At 40.6% G+C, this 14,754-nt stretch overlaps 1 protein-coding gene across 16 annotated transcripts in view; it reads right to left on the bottom strand.

Annotated features, from left to right (window-relative positions):
• MBNL2 (muscleblind like splicing regulator 2) overlaps positions 1-14,754 on the bottom strand; it is a 122,360-nt gene that overhangs the window by 95,192 nt on the left and 12,414 nt on the right. For 15 of the 16 annotated variants that reach the window (XM_053306403.1, XM_053306406.1, XM_053306405.1 and 12 more), the window contains exon 2: positions 131-899. In XM_053306403.1, the coding sequence (XP_053162378.1) occupies positions 131-304 (174 nt within the window). In that variant the 5' untranslated portion in view covers positions 305-899. Of the gene's footprint in view, positions 1-130; positions 900-14,754 lie in introns of those variants that run through there. The other variant, XM_053306418.1, reaches the window with a different exon arrangement.

The raw sequence follows: 14,754 nt of genomic DNA, 5'->3' as shown, positions 1-14,754 counted from the left end.
ATCGCATACCACTTTCCAAAGTGAGTTGGTCTAACAATTATACTTCAACTATTAAAGAGACACTAAAATCTTTTGATGTGACTTTTCTTTTTGCTACAACTAGTACATTACATGCAAATTTTATTCTTACCTTTAGAGAATCAAAGCAGGCAATAACTCTTCCATTTTCAACCTGGCAGCTTTTGGGTGGATGTGCAAATTTACATTCCTCATCAGAGCGTGAACAAGTTCCTCTCTGAAATTGTCTGCACACTTCTAACGTCAGCCATTTTGTATCTCTAACAGGAGCAACATTCAAAGCCATGATGCAAAACTGGTTTAGACTGCAAGAGTTGCTATTAATGAATCACCTCCAGTTATGTACTCCAACAATTCAAGAAAAAAACCCCTTTCAATGCAAATAGCTCCTACTGGTAATGATGTAATAAGTGCTCAGTAGAGTCCAATACATTCAAAGCTGATTGAGAATCTATTTATCCGCAAGTATATCAGTCATCAATCAATATATGCCACTTGTAGACTTTGGGTTGCAAAAATATTCATGCTCACTTGCATTTCTGGCTTTTAAAACTGTGAGCTCCTTGATTGTTTTGTTGACACGTTTTGTTACACAAGTTTATTTTCATGCAACTGCACTCCTTGATAACATTTTAGCCTGTTGTGTCTTCTTTGTTTGCAGGGAGAGTTACACATTCAGCAGCTTTCATGCCCAACCTAACATTTTCCTCATGCCTTATAAATGGAGTCAGTTTCCCATCAAGCAGCTGGCAAACTGCTATAGATGACAAGTAAGGTAAGGGCAATATCTAGCTGGCAGACATCAAGTTGGCAGCGGGGTGGGGGTGGGACAGACGTCTCTGGTACGAGTGACTTCACAAAGGCACTTTCAACAAATGGACCTGTTAAAATAAAACAGAAATTTTATTTTAACAACATTCAAATTACCTTTTTTCTATGAAGTTGCTTTACTGCATTAGCTGTATGCTGCAATAGGCTACACGTTTTTAAAACTAAGTACATGACAAGGAAATAGAGTACAAGCCCTAGAACAAACTAAACTGTGCACATTTACCATATATGACAGACATTAGTTCTGCTCAACTATAAGCACTTGTAGGGTTTCTTCCTTGCAACTGGTGTTCTCCTGTTTTTATGTACTATTTATCCATTTTGGCTGGCTTTTGGATGTTGGCTTTACTCTTAAATTAAAAAATATGCAGTAACTGGGCAACTGACCCTAAAACAATTCAAGTGTATATGCTTAAGATGCAAAACATTAGTTCCGAGTTAACTGTTTTATCATGTGCAATGCTATCTTGTGCATATTTACTCAGAAGCAAGTCCATCTATGCAAGCCCCTGTTGCTCCCAGGTACATGTGCACAGAACTGCAGCCTTAAGTTTACATTGTTTAATCGCTATTTATGATCAGCTTGTCATCTTCTACAGTATTTTAAAAAGTTCTCTGGATTTGCTTTCTTTTTGAAATAAGTGTTTGTTTTTTAGGATATTGGCTCCACAGAATTACACCTAAAAGGCTTGCATGCCCAAGCAACATTACATCATACAAAGACAAAATATATACTAGGAATCAAATGGACAAAATTAGTTTGAATGGCTACTTTCCTGGAAGTTTGATCAAGCCTATTTTATTTTTTTCCTACTTTATAACTGTAATCTACAAATAACAATTACATTAAAATGAACCATGTCTTCTTTGCCAGGATTACTTAATCTGATAGCCTGATCCACTAGCTACTATACATGAAGTTCAGGTTTTTAAAATGTGCCTCATGCTATTTACAGGATAGCAATGAGCTTATTAAGGAAATCTATTGGGTTTACTTTAAAGCTGGCTTTATATTATAATAGCTCTGGTGGTGCTTAGGTGACATGGGAAAGCAAGAGGAAAAATACACCACCAGCTGCAAAGAAAGTAGGCTCACATGCTGCAATGGCAGAAACTCTGCAGAAAAGAATTTCCTCATGTAAGGCTGGACAACTGTGTATTGGGTAAGCTTAGTTAGTATATTCTAAAATCTGTTGCAACAGAAGCAGGCACTCTTAGTGCCACTATAATGGGTGTTTAGATCACTCTGTTTGCTGCCCCCATACCTCCCTTCTCAACAGAGAGTAAGTTTGAATACAGTTCCTCACAGAAAGGGCGGGGAGGCGGAATCTTTCCTACTTGGCCAGAGTCTCCCTGGCTGCAACAGACTATGCTGCTGTGGCCCTGCAGAGAGGGCCAATGTATTGCAGGCTGCAGCCAGTGTCTCAAAGTAGAGGAGGAGCAGGTTCTGCCCTCTGTCCATCACCCTCAACAATCCCCTAAGAAATCTGGGGTTCTTCAGGTCCTGCTTCATTAGTTTGTTCACCTAGGTTGGCCCTCATGACCCAATCAGCTCCCTCCTGGCTGATCAAGTGGGTAGTCTGAGGCTCTACAGGTTCCTGGCATTCTCAGTGACCTCTGGTCACTGCTCTTCCAAGATTGCCTGGGAGGGAGGTTTAAGGCTCCCCAGGCATCTAGCACAGCAGGCCTCTCTGATCAGCTGCACTGGTAAGTAGATGAATACAAGAATTCCCACATTTCAATTTTCAAGCTTTACTTCCAATCCCCCTTCTCAGTAATTCAGATGTAGTAGCCACACTCTTTATAACCACTTCACCCAAGACATTCCTTGTTGCACATTAGTAACCTCATGAATCTTCTCTAAAATTGAGGCCTATACATTGCTCAGTCCTCACTGGGACCTTGGCAACTCCTGGTCAGATGCTCTTCCCTAGAGATGGGTGCTTGGGACTTCAGAACAGTGTTAAGTAGTAATGTGGGGGGAGGGAAAGTTATGGTTCCCAACATGTATTTTGTAGTTTCCCCGCAACAGCGGCCTGGTTCAGCTATGAAGCCAAACCATGATTTGGCACAGTGTTCCATCTAATAGGGATTCCCAGATGTTGTTGTCTACAACTCTCAGAATCCCCAGCTGCAATGGCTTTTGCATGGGGATTATGCTCCCATGTAGTCAACAACATCTGGGAATTCATGTTAGAGGGAACACTGGTTTGGTGGTACATGAACAAGCCTTAAGGGCTTCAGGCTCATACACTTGGTACCCAACCCCAACCTCATGCCACAGGCAGCAATCCCCACCCTCTCCATCAGTGCAAAATGAGAGGGCTGCTTTGGAGTTAGGGCTCCTATTCTGGAGCAGGATTTCATGATATAGGATGAGGGTTAAAAATTTGGCATAACAAATTTGGGGGTGGGGGGGAAACATGTTCAAACCAAATTTATACTCATCTGTCCAATCTCCAATACAGAATAAGTCCTGCTGACTATTATTCCCAAGGTTGAAAGTGTTTCTTCTTCAAGACTATCTACAAGCCGCTCATTCCCCTCAGGCCGCTGACAAGCCCGGGCCTGTCCCCTGCCTGCCTCCACCAATTGCCTCAGTAGCTCCAAACAGCAGCAGTGGTTGACTGGGCCCTTCCTTGCTGCCAACAGGTGCTGCCACTCATTGCCCTCAGGCCACTGACAGACTCAGGCCCGTCCCTTGCCCATCCCTCTTTCTCTCTTCCCCTCCTTTTTCTTTCTCTGTCTCTCCTCCTCTTGCTCTTCCCCTCTGTCTTTCTTCACCTCCTTTTTTTAAAAATTCTTTCTCTCTCTTTCCCTTCCTGAGTTAACAGATCTTGTTCATCTTGTTTCCTCATCTAATTCACACAACAGCCTCCTTCTCTTTCTTCCCTCATGACCCCTCTCTTCTCAGTCCCCTGCCCACTATCCTTTTAGATAGATAAATAGATAGATAGATTCTACAATCTATCCTCTCCTCTACAATCAAGAATATCTTCTGACCAGTAACAGTTGCATTCCAACTGACCTTAACCATCACAGGCTCCCTATGTGCATATGGAATCCCCACTCCCCAATCACCATGGTGCTTCTGCTCACGAAGTCTTGCGAGAGCTGCCACGCACAGGATTAGCCACGGGTATGTCTTAGAGAATTAGATAGATAGATAGAAGATAGATTGTTGTCTCATGAGACTAAAGAAGTAAAACACTTCACCCAAATATTAGTTAGCACTTAAATTTTTCCAATTGCCCACTAGAGAGTACCCCAATTGGCTGCAAATCCCCACTGCATTTGCACTGTTTGTATATAGGCATCTGAAGTTCATACTTTCTATTTATGCTACAAGAAACACTAATGCAGCTGCAGCACACACAAATTGTGCACTACGCTGATTACCAGTTTCTCAGTAGAAACATGGTCTAAAAATTGAATACAAAACAACTGTCATGTTGTGACAAAATGCAGATCTCCACCTTAGCTCAAGAATGCCTGGTTCTTCCACTCCACCCCACGTGTTCTGAATGGGGGACATTCTTCCTGTTTAGCATTAACTGGGTTAACTCATTACATTCTAATTACAGAAGAGACAGAGCTATCAAGGTAAGTCTTAATGACTTTTTCACAAAAAGTCACCTAATAGGGAGCAAGAGGTTGCTGGTTCGAATCCCCACTGGTATGTTTCCCAGACTATGGGAAACACCTATATCAGGAAACAACAGTATAGGAAGATGCTGAAAGGCATCATCTCATTCTGCACGGGAGATGGCAATTGTAAACCCCTCCTGTATTTTACCAAAGACAACCACAGGGCTCTGTGGGCAACAGGAGTCAACACTGACTCAACGGTACAACTTTACATTTTTAACCAATTAAAACTAGACCTACCTTTAGACATGTAAGTTAAGGCTAATTAAGAAGGAGGGATGTTAAGTTTGGAGGGAAAACCTTAAGCCTAGATTGGCCAGTAATTTAAGGCTAAATTACAATAAACATTCATCAATGCAACTTCAGATCACTCTAAAGTCTACACAGTGTCTATAACAGTTTGATTAGAAATGCAAGTCATGGCAAGTAACAGCAAAATTCTGATTTTACTCAGCAGGAGTTGTGCCTGGGGCACAGTTCTTTGCTTGGTTCTGAGACAGGGAGACATGAACATGCAGGTGGAAGGTGAATAGATGTCATTTTAATCAGAGAAATATAGAGGAGTAAAAGGCTTACATCCCTCGAAACACACACTACTGGGGATCCTGTTGCAGTAAGGGATGTAGCTCTTGGTGGTGGTCCAAGGGACGTGTGCACTAGTCCATTGGTGAGATCCAATTAGCACTAAAGGGGCTGCCTTTTATAGTGGATTACAAATAAGATTCACTTGCTGGTGAGACATGCATGAGCAAAGCATGGCCAACACAGGTGCACAGAGAGACAGTATAAAGAGCAAGGTTCTCACATAGAACACTGATAAGGTGATACAGCTAATTATATCACTATATAAAACAAGGGCTTCAAGCAGAGATGAAAGAGAGAGAGAATGCTTTATACAAGCCACTAACTCTCAAGCGAGATGGCTGCCCTGTGCTTTCTACGCATGGACTGACACATGCACTACACTACATTTCATAGCTGAGATCCTGACACAGACACTAAAGTTTTTCTCCTTGTGATACAATGGTCTTGCGCAAGGGATCTTTCCCTACCATGTCACTACAGCAGGATGCACCTAAAAAGCCAACACGTCCTTGTAAACTCTATTTACCTCCGCATACTTCATAGTTCAGATGTCATGCTGGCCAAACAACAATCTAGGGAATGGAAATGTGCCACAGGCTTCTGTGCTTCTGTTTCCTCCCCGTCCCCATCTTGTATGCAGATGCATCCTCCCTTCCATGATTTGAGATACCCATAGTTTTCTATGGCATGCAAGTCAGGCAAACAATGGCTAGCATTAATCAAGATTACCTGCAAACTAGTGGCTAACATCCTGACTAAATTACTCGAAGTCCTAATGAAATTAAAGACGCTGTTCTCATGCACAGCCTAACTCAGGCTAGCGACGCCCAGTCTGGGTTAGGCTGTGCGTGAAAACCACCAGAATTGGGCCAGATTCCAGCGGGCCAGTGCTGCACAGCCCGGCTTTTTAGCCTGGCTGTTACCCGAGCTTAGAGCTTAAGGGAGCAAGCACTCGCTGCTTGGAGCAAGGGCTTGCTGCTCATGTGCAAGCCAGGCTGCTTCCAGCCTGGCCGCACACAGAGACAGGTGCCTAGAAGAGATTTGGGATAATCCCACAATGCATCGGCCATGTTGCACAGTGCACTGTGGGATTCCCAGAGGCTGGGACAATAAGTCCCGGCCTCAGAGCAATCTGCCCTGCTCAGCGCTGCACGAAGCAGGGCTGATTGTGAAGGAGTGCACAGCATGCTTCCACCAGGAAAAGAATCTGGGGGGAAGGCAAGGTTTGGGAAGCCTTTCTCCTGCCTGCCCTCCTGGTAGGTCGTGTGAAAGGCCCCAAATAATCCTGAGAAACTCCTGTATAGTACTAGATGTAGCAAGTGCTTTAATGTTCCAACCACAGACCATAAACAAAACAACAAGACATACAAAAAATGTATGTCCAAAAAGATATAGATACACACACACACCCCAGATAAGATCTGTATTTTAAGAGAATGGAAAAACAGCAATCTGTTCATAAATAAAATAAATAAATAAAAAATAAAGGGAATACAATACATATTTTAAAAGAAGAATCCTTACTCAGTTGTTACGATGTTATGCTCAGTAGCAACAAGACTACTTTAAAAGTTACTACTGAGCAGCTTAGTCCAGATGTCAGCCCGTTTGCAAATCTAAATCAAACCATGGTTTCACATCTGGATTTGGAGGCAATCTGCAGTGTCTGAACCAGGCCACTGGATTTGCATCAAACCACATTTACAGCCTAAGCTTATGAAAACATAATGTCAAGTCTTACTGTGGGCTTACTCTCAGTAAAGAATCACAATATTGCAACCTAAGGCAGGCTCAGCTATTTTTCTTTGTCTCTAGGCACCCGTCCAAGAATTTAGGAACTGGACTGCACATTGTTAGGCAGGGGGATGTTTAACTTTACCACCAGCAATGCCCTCAGCTCCATGGGGGGGGGGCAGATTTCACTACCTTACCTGCCCTTGTCTTGCTTGCTAATATGTTCTCCTGGTTGCATCTGTCTGGCCAGGCAGGCAATGGACCGATGGAGGGTGCAAACCACCCCTGCTTGCTTGCTCATCACTCTTGGTTACCTAGCTCATGCTATGCTTAGGTTTCCAGGTGCCATGGTAAGCTAGCACCTGAGAACTGTTGAGTTCTGACCTAAGACTATACTTACTTGGGAGCAAGCCACACTGAGATTACTGGAACTTGTTTCTGAGTCAACATTGTGTGTGTACACAGATTTTTCTAAAATCCATTGTAAGTATATAAAAGTTATATAAAAAACTAAAAACTAAATTAAAACATGTATATTATGGACTGCATGTCCTATCAGAAAAGAAATTAGTAGAACACTCTTGGGTTTGCACTGGTACACATGTAACATAAAACTATGCAAGGGGGAGAAGAGGAGGAAGCACATTCTCTCCAGAAAGGTGGGGGGGGGGGAGAGAGTGCTCACTCATGAGGTAGAATCTTGATTTACAAACCATGGTTTGCAGGGAACCAGAATTACATCTGGATAAGGTCTGTGACAGCCTCTAGAAAGTATCAGAGAAACAAGTAGGATATTTAATTTAATTTAATTTAACATTTTATATCCTGCTCTTCCTCCAAGGAGCCCAGAGCGATGTACTACATACTTAAGTTTCTCCTCACAACAACCCTGTGAAGTAGGTTAGGCTGAGAGAGAAATGACTGGCCCAGAGTCACCCAGCAAGTCTCATGGCTGAATGGGAATTTGAACTCGAGGGGTAGTAAATACTGCAAGTAAAGCAGACACTGGAGAATGCAGAAATCTGTGTTTTGTACAAAAGTATGATTCCCAACTCGGAGTTTTTCCAATAAGAGCATTATAGCAGTTACTCTTCATACATATTTAGGGGTTTGGGGTTTTTTGCCATAATCCTTAATGCAAAGGCTATTATTATAGTTTAATGAAGAGCTAGAACTGAAATTGATTTCATACATGGTGACGGCTCTACTAAAAAGTATTAGGAGGAGGTGTTGTGGCATGCCATATATTAAAGTACAGAGTAGCAGGAAATCAGGTGAGAGTCATTATCTATATATGTATATATAAAGCTTCTTTGGCCTCAATGACTGACATGAAAATCCCAGACCAAACCATGAAATATAGAAAAATGCCATTTTTGCAGGTAGATTCCAGACATCGCCCAGCCTACCCACCCACCCCCAAAGGAAAGAGAAAAAAGGAAAAGGAAAGGAAAGGAAACCCCCAGAAAAGTTAATTAAGTTCCTGGAAAATATGAGAAAACTTTCTAATTGGAAAGCATGTATCATAGAGATACAAATCGACTAGAGTCACAGAGAAAGAAAACAGTGGATTCTGCGGGAAGCCCAGGAGGCCAACCCAGCATCTTGTGGGGAGGCCAACCTGCCTCGCCATTCAGTTAGCCTCAGGGTTGATAAAAATCAATAATTTTCTTCTTTTTAAAAGGTTTTTTTAAAATATCAGATTTTTAAAAATTTGAATTGGGTTTTAATTTTTTTTATTCTTAAAAAAAGAACCCTGGTTAAAGATATCATCATGAATATTAACCAAAGCTTCTAATTATATTACGTGAAGATATTAACAGCAGTATATGGGGACGAGAGATAAGAGACCTGATCAGTCCTATTCTGCAGGTGGTATACATGCAGTGCATAAACACACAGTCAAGCCCTTCCCCCTTTCCTCTAAAAGTGCAAAGACTCAATTAAAAAAATGGAAGATTTGGGGAGAGGGATTAAATCTGAGCAAGGAGGAGGAGTACAGATATAAATGCAAGAGATGGGGAGGTGAATAGAAAGTGAAAACAAAAGTGAAAAGAACATATTCATGCAGTCCTGAAGAAATGTTTTTGGAGTATCCTCCATTATAAGAAGGAAACACCTATCATGGCAGAAGGCTGTAAAAGAGATCCCATTTGGCAATATTTTAATCAAGTTACTTTACCTGTGTGCCCACAGGTAAAGTAACGTGACAGAGACAGGCAAGCATGCGAAATGGAAACAGTGCAATCAAGAAATGCAAGGCCTGGTTTCCTGGATAAAACTGCATTGTTAGAATTGTGTGCCTCTTATAGTGTGTACCTACCTTCTAAAAATGAAATCTAGATCTATCTTTGAAAATGTATTAAGATTATATTATACAATAAGAATGTACTTTTAATTAAAAAGATGATTAAATAGAATCTTCCTGATTAGTGATTTAAATCATTAATATCTAGTCCTTCTGTGAAGCGATTTTAAATAATGATTTAAATCAATTTGATTTTAAATCAAATCAACCCTGGTTGGTCTCTGCAGGTGTGTGGTGGCCATCTGAGTGGTCAGTATGCACATGCATAGAGGCCTGCTGAGTGGTGGGGGCAGGGCTGCTTCTCCATGGAATGTTACATAGGCCTCCAGGGCTTCCCACAAGATTCCGGGTGCTGGCAAAGGCAACATTCGCCATTTTTGAAAGGTAATTTCCCGCATCCTCGCTCTCCCAGAACCACCTTCACTGGAGGATTGCTTGCAAACTGCAAGCCCATTTTACTGATACTATCTTTTAAATATAGTATGAGAACAAAAGGATGAAGAATATACTAATGCAATTTTAGTGGCTAATAACAAAACACTGGAAATTAAAATCAATACTGTCCAGCAAAGAATGTCTGAGAAAGGTTTTATCACAGAGATGGAAAATCTGACAAAAATAATGTAGGAACTCAAACTGTAAATACGGAATTAGTAAACAATAATTGGAAGAAGTCCGAGGCATTCTCAAACACCACTAGGCAAGTTTCTGATCATCTTTTTGCAACAGTATGTTTAAAAATACCAATTTATTTTACCACAAGTTTTAATAATAAATTCAATTATACAAATAATTTTTCCATATGGATCAATTGACCATAAGTATCCATAAAATGTATTTATTCTGTTCTAACAACATCACATAAATAATAATAAAGCTAGAACTAGGATCCTTCTCCTAAATTGACATGCATGCTAATCTCATTAAGTTATTATATATATATATATATATATATATATATATATATATATATATATATATATATATAATAGTTATATAGTTATATGCTTAAGAAGTAGGGCCTCTTATTTCTGAAAAGTCGCTGACATGAGGAGCAAAATTATCCATTGTAGTCCTAACTTTTTTTAAAAAAAAATTCTATGGGACTATTTTGAGTTAATTCCCTCATCATGTCAGCCACTATGCTTCTCTGATATTTGAAGAGGCATATGCACTCCACAATATAAACCTAGGGCACTGACCAGCTAAAGTTATACAATTTTTATTTTTCGGTTCTATTTATTTCTACTGAAGATATTTAAGCAACTTATTAACTCTCTCACTAAAAGCAATGGTACATAATAGTGCTTAATTTAAACTGGATCATATAGCAAGATCCAACATAGTGTATTGCAGCACTATGTCCAACCTTCTATTAATCAGTACTTAAAGTGCTCAAGGTTGCCAAACTCTTCTTACATGTGTAGGTTTAGATTAGTGGAACTTCTGGCATTTGTAATACCCTTCCCATCCAGAACAAAAATGCATTATATTAACAGCCTCAGGCTGCATTCACATGAGCACAAGCAAACAAATGCTTTCTGTAGAATTTTTCCAGGCTTGCATTCTATTTTATACCATTCACATGTAATTTACAGATAGAACATTCATCCTTCGCATTTTCTTCACAAGATAGATCCCACTCAGCAAAGTAATATGAAGGTATGCCTAAGTTCTTCTGTGCTGTGTTTTCTTACATAACCCATTCATTACGGTTTGGGTCAATAGAAACACATAGGAAGAGTTCCTATCTTGGCAATTATAAAGTTGAAAGTTACCATACCTGTCCTAGACCAAGCTCCTACCTAACAGCAGAGCCATCCATGCACCAGTCTTGACAATCCACACCACCATGTGCCACACACAAAAGAGCTGCTGCCCTGCACAAAACTGCGTACAGAGCAAATAGTGGTTGGTAACTCAAGAAAAAGATCTGAGGACATGTCACACAGGAATGCAACTCCTACTCAATAGTACCCAACCTATTTGACCTGGCAGAAGATTCATTTCCAATCCAGTGAGATCCCAAGAGAATAAAACCTATCCATGGAGTCATCCCCAAAGAAAATTATGTAGAGTGTACCACCCCAAATTTTGTGTCACAAGGCCAATTCATGCATTACCCTCTTAATGAGGAATCCCATGTAAACCATGTTTCTCTCGGTCTGTATTAGCCATTGGGAGAATGCAGCAAGCCTTCTTTCCTGGTAGTCAATAAATGCTTCAAGCACCCTTGCTCTCCCCATTGCTAGGCTTGTGCATTTCGATTCAGGTACAAAACATTTTGTGCTCGAAAATGGCAATTTCAGAGGTTTTGTGACTAAAACAAAATCAAGAATTAAAAAACAGACATTTTTGTTTCCAAATTGAAATGACTGTGTTTCAGACAGAATGCTTTGTTCTTCGGAAAAGCATTGCAATTGAAATTGACTTCTCTGACTCTCTCCACTCCAGCTGAGGCACTGAGTGATTAGCAGAAGATAAAATATGCAAAAAGCTGTTGAGCATGAATGGTTTAGTTAAGTATGTGTTGTATTCAGTGTGACTGAAATGAGAATTGACCTTGCAAAGGGATTTGGAAGACAGCATTTTGAGACAGAAATTCCCAAATATCTTTGGGAGCTCAATGCAATTCCAAAGCTCTTGCTAAAAGCCGTGGTATAAATTGTGTGGAGAAGCTTTTTGAGAAGCTGGTTAGGAAAGTTCTGAAATTACACAGGTTTTTCTTTCCAAAGGTTTAGAAAGAATCTCTTGACTTGTTCAGGGGTCTTTTGAAGAGCTATTTTGTTTTTCTTCTGATTTTTATGAGTTATAGTGTGTCTAAGTTTTGTTGCCCAAGGTGAGCAGTCTAATGTAATTTAGGCCACAATGTAATTTGGTGGGACATGATGTCTAAGCCAGGGGTTCACAACTTTTGCCATTGCAGGGACAGGTCATCCACATGGGACTACAGGAGACAAAAGGGGGGGGGAATACCCCTGTCAATCTATTGACATCCCTAGGAATCTTAGTTGCTTCTCTCTTTCTCGTAACCATGATCCATGGTTTTACACTTTCTTAAATGCACTGATGATAAATCTCAACAATTCTGAACAGTAGGCTGATTTGTTTGCACTACGGCTCACTCCACTTCAGTTAAATGAACATCTGAAGCTGTTCCATAGTAGCAAGGCAGTTCATTGGACTATCTTGCTATCTCAAAGGACCTGTGGTCACTGTTCCATGGGGAGGGAGTGTTTTTATTGAAAGATTGTTTGAATCCACAAATGGGTTGTGCTGCTGTGCTAGTGCCACAGGGACAGGCTTCCAACCACTGCAAAATTCTCAAATAACTGTGCCCAAAAATTAAGTGTCATTGTTGTTCATCATTCTTTTCACTCTTTCAACTTGTTTATGTGGGGCTTCAGGGGCAAAACAGTGTGTTGGGTGGCAGTGCCCCAAGGGTGGTGCACCCAGGTTACAAATAGGGCAAAGGGCTGATTTCTTAGGAATTTTTGAGGTTTAGGCATCTTTAAGATTTTTTCCCCATAGGGAATAATGGAGGTTTCAGCAGCCCCATAACTCCACCTGGGGGGCACTGGGATGGCCCAAAGCGAGTGGTGGTGTAGTGCACAGAGGGTGCCTGGATTGCTAACCCATTGGGGTATTGGGCTTTGTTGTTTCTGAGGTGCTGCATTTATTCTCTGGTAGCAAATGAGATTTTTAATGAAAAACCATGAATCCACTCTCATATGCTACTAGAGAATCTACTCTCAGAACACCTCTAGAACAACAAAACCCTGTACTTCATGGGTTGGCAACCCATGTGGGTGGTTGGCACCCTATGTGCACTACACTGCCACTTGCTCTGGGCCACCCCAGTGCCCCTCAAGTGGAGTTATGGGACTGCAGGAACCTCCATTATACCCTACGAGGAAAATCTGAAAGATGCTTAACTTCATTAATTCTTTAAAAATCAGCCCTTTGACAAATTCCTCTGAAAAAATTGTGGTAGCTTCCTTGTACAAACTGGGCACAACCACCAACAACACTCCACTCTAGGCCCCCCCCGCCCCCCCCCCCCCCCCCCCCGCGTGAAGCTATACTTTTCCTGAAACCTCCATCATACCTTATGGGGGAAATCAGAAAGACGCACAAATTTCAAAAATTCACCAAAAATCAGCAGTTTGCCCAATTCCTTTGAAATTTTTGTGGTAGCTTCCACTCATTGGGCACTATAACCCCCACCCACTCTTTTGACCATGTGACCCATTTTTAAATCTGAATTAATTCAGATTTGGATTAATTTGGATACAAAACAAAACTGAGGTGATTCGGAAGGCTTAATTTTGGACAAAATACAAAATGGGGTTGATTCGGATTTGGTACAAATCGAAACAGAAAAAATACAAAACGTGCAACCCTACCCATTGCCTTGTCCAGTAATCCTGGCAGAAGGAGCTTCTCAACTACTATTGGAGTCACTCAGTCTTGTTTCATATGCTCTGGTCCCTTCCTGTTTGCCTCAATAGTGGATGCTTTCCCCTCAGCAAATGGGTGGCTTTAGCACCATTTATGCTTGCTCTCCTATGTTTGGAATGGAAATTTGGAGTGGCAGAAAGTTTTCCATTTAAAAAACCTGACTTGGCTACTTGAGAAACTTTAGAGATACAGATTGGGGAAATTAATATGGTGAAGGTGTTTTCATTTACTGTATAAATAGGCCAAACAACATGCCTAATCAGATCACAATCTATTTAGGGCATCAAGGAAATTTGTATAGTAAGTTTATTGAGGGGAGAAATGCAAATTTTATGGAAATGAAGGGGATATTAGAATGGGATTTTAATCCAATTCATTCCCCTCCCCACCCCACAGAAAATCCACATCTCTGTAAGTTTGCAACTGTGCTTTTTTAAAAAAAATTGACAATGAATATTGAAACTTTCCAACCTTCCAATTTAACCTTTGGTTATTTGCACAGTGGGGAAATGACTTGGCTAGCAAGCCAAAGATTGCCGGTTCGAATCCCCGCTGGTATGTTTCCCAGACTATGGGAAACACCTATATCGGGCAGCAGTGATATAGGAAAATGCTGAAAGGCATCATCTCATACTGTGCAGGAGATGGCAATGGTAAACCCCTCCTGTATTCTACCAAAGGCAACCACAGGGCTCTGTGCTCACCAGGAGTCGACACCAACTCGACAGCACACTTTACCTTTACCTTTATATAATGTTGTAGTTAAAGAAAGTTATTTAAATTATATTCCTAAAGGCAGGTCTTTGTTATTGCTTTTAGTTAATATATAATGCATATTAGTGCACTTTATAAACAACAACTGGTAATCAATGATTAAATAAATCTTTTTAGCTAAACAGAGATACCTTTAATAAATTAAAATGTGTTTTTAAGCACACTTATAATATTAATAAAATTCAACATAAATTAAGAAGTGAAATATTACTTTTAAACAGATATATTTGTTGTTTAATATTACAGTTTATCGTTATATCAACCATCATACACAGGATTGCACAGTAAGCTCTCTGAATGCTATGGGTCTTCTTCCTTTTTATTCCTTAACAGTAATTTGCATGCAGTTGGACAAGAGACATTTGAACCTTGAAGAAGTTTAAAATTCGGTTTGC

This window comes from Hemicordylus capensis, chromosome 3 (assembly GCF_027244095.1).
Source record: "Hemicordylus capensis ecotype Gifberg chromosome 3, rHemCap1.1.pri, whole genome shotgun sequence".
NCBI classification, from domain to species: Eukaryota; Metazoa; Chordata; class Lepidosauria; order Squamata; family Cordylidae; genus Hemicordylus; species Hemicordylus capensis.
The sequence above is the reverse complement of the archived record's forward strand: the minus strand, read 5'-3'. Positions and strand labels throughout refer to the sequence as shown.